Source organism: Rattus norvegicus, chromosome 10 (genome assembly GCF_021556685.1).
Source record: "Rattus norvegicus strain SHRSP/BbbUtx chromosome 10, alternate assembly SHRSP_T2T, whole genome shotgun sequence".
NCBI classification, from domain to species: domain Eukaryota; kingdom Metazoa; phylum Chordata; class Mammalia; order Rodentia; family Muridae; genus Rattus; species Rattus norvegicus.
This window is the reverse complement of record NC_141543.1, coordinates 41,986,041-41,993,456: the sequence shown is the minus strand read 5'-3', so window position 1 is coordinate 41,993,456 and position 7,416 is coordinate 41,986,041. Positions and strand designations below refer to the sequence as shown.

Sequence of the window (7,416 nt, the reverse complement as noted above, 5' to 3'; positions counted from 1 at the left end):
GACCTACAGAGGACAGGCCCCAGCCTGGGCCAGCCATGGCAGTAATGGCTGCATGATTGGTAAAGAAAACTTCAGAACTTGGAGTCAGCACACTCACTCCCACTGCTGTGTAAGCTCAAAGCCTCGGGCTATGCACCATTCTAGACTCTGAAGGAAGCATCCTGCCCGCCAACCACCCTCCCACATGTGCAACACTAAATCCTCCCACTTTCAGAGCACACGAGCCACAGGACTTTCAAATGAAACAGCTGCCCAACACAGAGCCCAAACGTTGGAGTTTGTTTTATTGCATGACGTTTGCATAAGAAAAAGTCTTGAAAACAGTAAAGCATCATGCAATCACTGATAAGCGGATTTTAACTGTACACAAGATAGGCAGACAATCTAAATTGAAAAACTATTTCCAAAAAGTACATAAAAGTTTCACATGATGAGCTTTTAAATATGGTTTGTATTTGTAGTCTCACATCGTTAAAAAGTGCTTCAAATGTACCGATGGGAAGCTGGTCTTTATAAACGGTGATGGGTTGATGTGGGGTTAGAAACTGTAAAAACTATCTGTGTGGAATTAGAAAGCTAACATTGTGATATTCAAACTTGAATCAGTTTGCAATTCCCACTCAGGTAGATATATTAATAATCTAAAAACACCTATTCTGAAACCAACAAAAGTCTATTGAATTCAAGTTATGCATGTTGGGGATGGGTCTGAGGGCTGGAAGTGTGGGCCGGCCGCTGCTAGTCGATGTACTGCGCCATCCAGCGGAAGCCTTCCCCGTAGCCCTGCCTTTTTAGCACACTGCACATGAACACTTCCAGAGGCCGGGCATTCAGCTCCTTCAGTGACACACTGCCCTGGAAGAGAAGAGAGCAGTTATGTTGAGGTAACAGATTATGCAGATTCTCCTTCAGAACAAAGGGTGTCGATGATAAAGACATTGATAAAGCCATGGTCACTTGGCATCCCTTAGCATGAAGTCTTCTCTTACTCTACTATGACAATGTGGCCAATGACTGGGAAAGGTATGAGCTTGGGAGGTGCAAAGAAATCAAAACCATCTGCCTTGACTCTCCACGCCCAAGCACTGGAGCACGCCTGTATTTTTTGCACTCGGGAGCCTGAAGTGGGAGGATCTCAGGCTCCAGGTCAGCCTAGGCTAGAAAGTAAGACCTTGTCTCAAAAATCCAAAAGAAAAAAATCCAAATTTTCCTTCCTGGTGTTCAAGAGAACATTGTGCAAGGGGTGGCATTCCCATGTATTCTCAGCACTCTAGGGATCAAAGTTCAAGGCCAGCCTTAACTATAAGTATGAGACCATGGCCAAAAACTGGTGTGGAACAGATTTATTACAAAGAAGGCACAGAGGGCTAAGATGTCCACAGCAGTAGAGCGCTTCCCTAGCGTGGACAGAAGCCCTACCTAGAGTTAAGTCCCTTCCTCTGCTGCATTTTCCTTTGCCCTGAAAGAGCATGTATGCACTAAGGAAGTTCTGTTTATAAACTATGGCGTTTCTTCCATGGTTTACCTGAAAATATTTCTTTTTTTTTTTTTTTTCGGAGCTGGGGACCGAACCCAGGGCCTTGCACTTCCTAGGTAAGCGCTCTACCACTGAGCTAAATCCCCAGCCCCCTGAAAATATTTCTTTTAATTTGTTTTGTTGAGACCAACTGTGTAGCGCCCAGGATAGCCTTAAACTTGTGAACTTCCTCCTCGGGGACCCAAGTATTAGAATTATAGATGTGTACCTACCCCTGGCTGCGGGTAGAGAGAGGGCCCAGGGCTTAAGAGCAATTGCTGTCGCTCTTCTAGAGGATTTAGGTTTGACCCCAGCACCCATTGTGGTAGCTCACAACCATCTGTAACTCCAGCTCCAGGAGCTGCCCTCCTCTGGCCTCCTTGTGCACCAGGTGTATATACAGTACACAGACATATGCAGGCAAAGCACCCATAAACATAAAGTTGAATTTAAAAGGGAGGGGGAGGGTATTGGAGATGCACATTGGTTAAGAGCACTTGTTCTTGCACAGGAGTTGGGTTCAACTCGCAGCACCCACAGGTTGCTACTTAGAATTAAATAGGTCAAAGGTGGGCACATGGTGTTCATCTAGGATCTCAGTCTCTGTGAGGTAAAAGCAGGAGAGTCAAGAGAGTTTAAGGCTAGCCAGAGATATATCATTAGCCCCTGTTTAAAACCAAAAACCCCGAACAAATCATTTTAAAGTTTTCTACCTTTCTTAGCTGGGTATGGCGGCCCATATCTTTAATCCCAGTACTTGGGAGGCAGAGGCTGGCGGATCTCTGGGAGTTTGAGCTCAGTCTGGTCTATTAGTCTGTTGCAGGACAACTAGAGCTACATGGTGAAACCTTGCTTCAAAAAACAAAACGAATAAAATAAAAAGGGTTTACCTTTCCTGTTGTCTGACCATATAAACCAAACATCTCTCGTAACCTCTCTTCACTTATGGCTTCAGGCCTGTCGATCTTGTTTCCAAGAATTAGGATAGGCACGTTGGCAATGGTTTCATCTGTCATTAGTGACTGAAACAAAGCAAAGAATAGGAAAGACACTGATTTAAAGCTATCTCAAAAGCTTATTTTAAAAAGATACCAAACAAACAAAAAAAAGATACCAAACAGCCAAGGACTCAGTCTTCACTGTATCATGATACCCCGACCTGCTTAATCACAACGTCTTAAGTGAGCATTAAAACTGGATGCTAGATTCTCCTACCTCTCTAACGCTCTCTGGAGAGGCTGGCTCACTATGCAAATCACTAAGGGAGTATGGGCACCTTGGAGGTGGGACAACCGGTTTCACTTCTGGTTCTGTGACTAGGTTCTAATCTTGGACAATTAGCTTCTCAGAAGCTGGAGAAAGAGCCGCAGCCACTATTCAGACACTGGCCGGAGTGTTGAGGGAACAATACTGTGTGCAGAGAGGGCTGCACACAAGAAGGAGGCAGCAACTAACAGACCCTGTCCCAGGACCGAGTGTCTCTGAATAAAGGAATGGTTGGGCTGACCGTCAGTCAGATCAGGGATTTCCTTGCTCTGTGGTCCCGTACTTAGTTCTACCATGCTGGAAACTGCTGAGCCTCTTTACAAAGTATCTGACCTTGAGGAGTGCAGAGGGAGTGAACACACCTACTTCCTTCTGCAAGTGCTCACAGAGATGGCTGGACAACTGCGGAAGGGATCCTGAGAAGGAGCGACTCTGGATCGACTGGCTTCAGGACTGAACAGGGGTGCACACACATGCAGGGCGCACTCTGGCGAGGGTGAGCTCGGTCTTCAGAGGTGCTCCTATTAGCACTGCCTCACTGGCTGCAGCCACTGCACTCTACTCCCTCTGCACTCTAAAGTCATCAACAGCTCAAACAATCCCTGAGCCCAGACAGTCAGGCGTCTCCTCAGACACTGCTGAGAGCTGCTCTCCCATAGCTCCATCTGCAACTATTCCTTCCGGCTGCCCAGAGGGAGATCACTGTGTTTAGTTTTAATTGTTCAACTTACATCAAGTTCTTCTTTTGATTCTAACAGCCTTTCATGGTCTGCACAATCCACAAGAAATACAATGCCATTGATAGCAGGAAGGTAGTTTTTCCATACTCTTCGGGCTAACAAAAACAATCAGGAGTTAGGATTTATGTGTCGGTCAAACCTAGTGGATAGTTTGATGGAAGAGTCCAACAAGGCCTCAAGAGTATTGAGGTGTCCCTTTGGCTGCTATTTTACTGTACAGCCAACTGCCTCTTTTGCCAAAGACTTTGGTACCAAATCTTCCCCAGAATACTAAAGCAAATTTCAGACTTTCCTTGATTTTGGGCAGTGAAATCCTTTACTCTTCCCCATTAAGAAATAGAGTTAGGAGCAGGAGAAATGGCTTGGTGCTTAAGAGTGCTTCCTGTTCTCCCAGAGGACCCTAGCTTGGCTCCCAAAACCCACATCAGGTGGCTCACAACTCCAGTTGCAAGGGAGCGGACCCAACACCCTCCTCTGCTTCCACAGGCGCTGCACACACAGGATGTACACACGTGGTGTACACTCACAGACACAGTGACTCTCATTATTAAGTTCACTAGAAAACCACTATGAACTCTCATCAACCAATTTAAGCAGTAAAAACTCTGTGTGTGTGTGTATGTGTATGTTGCAGTATTAATTTTTTTGATATTTCTTGTTTCTGAGGTTTTAGTGATGAATATGAAATCAACAACAGACTGGTGTTAGTGCCAAGTACAGACTTGGCAAGTTACAAACAGTTGTGTTCAAAACAGGAAACAAATTTAATTAATAAAAATATTCCAAAATAGTGCCACCAGTTAGGGAGCAAATGTTCAACATATAACCTTAGAAGGATATTTCCTATTCAACTCTGAGAACATTTAGATGGGGCTGGAGAGGAAGCTCGGTGGTTAAGCTGGATGCTCCTCCAGAGGACCAAGGTTCAGTTCCCAGCACCCACAAGGTTTTCACAATTATCTCTAACTCTAGTCCCAGGGAATCTGATGGCCTCTTCTGACCCTGAGGGCACCAGGCACACATGTGGTACACAGACAAGCATGTGTGCAAAACCCTCAAATAAGTAAGTCTAAACAAAAAGCATTTCCCTTCAGTATTTGAGAAACATTTCTCTCCCGTCTTCAAGCTTACCTTGTTTCTGAGGACAAATGTGCTGCTTCTTTCTGTGTTACACTTATGTTTACTTTGTGTGAGAGTGTGTAGGAGCGGTCCCGGTCCCACCACAGGACATGTGTGGAAGTCAGAAAACAAATGTTGGGAGGCTGTCTCTCCTTAGATGGTGAAGCTCGTGAGAAACCAGACTCTGGTCATGGACTTGGCAGCACCCACATCTGCTGAGCCCCCTCACTGGCCTGGTGTGCTGTTCCTCTCTTATCTGCATTCTCAGCGTGCGGCCTCCACGTCTGTCTGCTTTTCTCCTCTAGGTGTTCTCCTCTCAGTTAGTGGCCCAAGCACTTTCATCTGTGGGGCTTTAGTGCTGTTTGTATCATATGTGCTTGGTGTTCACCGAGCTCTTTGCACCTAAGAGGTGACAGTTTTTTTAGATTTGTTGTATTATTTATATGCAGAAGTGTTTGCCTGCATATACGTGTATGTGCCACATATGTCCCTGGTAGCCATGGAGAACAGAAGGAATTGGATTCCCTAAAACTGGAGTTATGGGTGGCTGTGAATCACCATGTGCTTGCTAGGACTTGAACCTAGGTCCTCTGCAAGAACTACAAGTGTTCTCAACCACTGAGACATCTCTCCAGCCCTAAGTTTCCATTTTCATCAGACTGGAAAAACTGGGATCTGACATTTCACTTACTGTTTTCCATCCTTTCCTGAGGAATTCCTGGTACACATGCATTATACTCAACCTTTTTAAATGTTTTTATTTTATGAGTATGAGTATGTATGTGTCTGACCACACATGTGCAGTGCCCGCAAAGGCCAGCAGAGGGCATCAGATCCCTGGGACCGGAGTTGAGAGTTGTGAGGCATCATGTAGATGCTGGGAATTAAAGCCTGTCAGTGCAGTCAGTGCTCTTAACCACTCTGCCACTTCAGCCCTTTCATCAGGTTCTGAAAGTGTGGGTCAAGAAGAATTTGACAACAGTAAAAGGTTTCTGAATGCCCAAGAACAAAAATGAACTAAAAACCCAGAGAGTGTTGATGCTGGCTCGTTTCTGGCACTTCGAGCTCATGTGCATCGTGCAGCACCGAGCTTCCCTGCAGCCTTGGTGCTTAGCACATGGACCTGCACCAGGCACACATCACACCACACAGCTCCAAACAACACTGCTTCAGATGCCTCGGCTTGGATCCCAGACTGCCGTTAGGGACTGCTGTGCAGCGGTCTTAGCTGTGCAGTTTTCTGCTCTTCTAGGAACACAATTAGGGCTGGAAGAGGTGGTTCAGTGGTTAAGAGCACTGACTGCTCTTCCAGAGGATCTGGGTTCAATTCCCAGCACCCACATGGCAGCTCAAAACTATAATTCCAGTTTCTTTTTTTTTTTTTTTTTTTTTTTTGGTTCTTTTTTTCGGAGCTGGGGACCGAACCCAGGGCCTTACGCTTCCTAGGCAAGCGCTCTACCACTGAGCTAAATCCCCAACCCCTTATAATTCCAGTTTCAAGGGATCAGATACCCTCACACAGAAAAAGAAAGATACATAACGGTTTAATTTCAGAAAGCAGGCTTTCATTATTTTCCTACCACCACTCCTCAGTATGTAAGTATCAAATTAACACAGCTTTGGACTGCACTGGCTTTGAGTGACTTAGGTTAAAAACTGCTGCGTAAGTTGCTGACTTTGGCTGCATAAAAAGGGGGTAAAATCATTAAACAACTGTACATATAAATATAAATAAATCTTTAAAAAGAGAGAGACAGAAAGCCAGGCGTGGTAGTGGACACTTTTAATCCCAACACTCAGGAGACAGGCTAGTCTGAGTTCAAGGCCAGTCTGATCTACAGAGTTCCATGACAGCCAAGGCTACACAGAGAAACCCTGTTTTAGGGGGAAAAAAAGATTATGGACAGGAAACCGGGAAAGGAAATAACATTTGAAATGTAAATAAAGAAATATATCTAATAAAAAAATGGGGAGTTTGAAAAATGTTATAGATTCTGTCTCACAGTAAAAATATTCAGCTAGGGGTGCTGGAGAGATGGCTCAGAGGTTGAGAGCACTGACTGTTCTTCCAGAGGTCCTGAGTTCAATTCCCAGCAACCACATGGTGGCTCACAACCATCTGTAATGGGATCTGATGCCCTCTTCTGGTGTGTCTGAAGACAGACACAGTGTACTTATATGAATAAAAATTAATAAAAAAATATAAAAAATTCAGCTAGGACTAAACTCTTTATGTAAAAATAAGCAAGTATAGACATCTCATTAGTATACAAAAATCATGGGGTTAATTTTTTCCATTATAGACTTTTTAAAGGAAAAAACAATTTGTTTATTTACTGGATTTTCTTTTTTTTTGATGCAGGGTTTTGGAACAGGGACATCCTCGGCTATCCTGGAACTCACTCTATAGACTAGGATGGCCCCTATCTTGTGCTGGGATTAAAGGTGGGCACCATTACCACAGGCTCAATTTTTATTCTTAAAAAAGATTTTATTGGGTTGGGGATTTGGCTCAGTGGTAGAGCGCTTGCCTAGCAACCACAAGGCCCTGGGTTTGGTCCCCAGTTCCGGAAAAAAAAAAAAAGATTTTATTATTTTTATTTTATGTGTATGTGTGCATTGCCTGCAGGTGTGTATGTGTACTGTGTGTGCCTAGTTCCTGTGGAAGCCAGAGGACACCAGATCTCCGGGAACTGGAGCTAAGGACAGCTGTCAGTAGCCATGTGGGTGCTGGGAACAAAACCCAAGCCCTCTATAAGAGTAGCAAGTGCTCTT

General features: G+C 44.6%; 1 protein-coding gene across 1 annotated transcript in view; it reads right to left on the bottom strand.

Annotated features, from left to right (window-relative positions):
* Positions 1-264: 264 nt before the first annotated feature.
* The window catches only part of Sar1b (secretion associated, Ras related GTPase 1B), a 30,549-nt gene continuing 23,397 nt past the window's right edge, over positions 265-7,416 (bottom strand). Inside the window, exons 5-7 of the mRNA NM_001009622.2 lie at positions 3,514-3,617; positions 2,407-2,538; positions 265-855 (exon numbers count right to left, since the gene is read on the bottom strand). Of these exons, the coding sequence (NP_001009622.1) occupies positions 739-855; positions 2,407-2,538; positions 3,514-3,617 (353 nt within the window). The 3' untranslated portion in view covers positions 265-738. The remainder of the gene's footprint in view (positions 856-2,406; positions 2,539-3,513; positions 3,618-7,416) is intronic.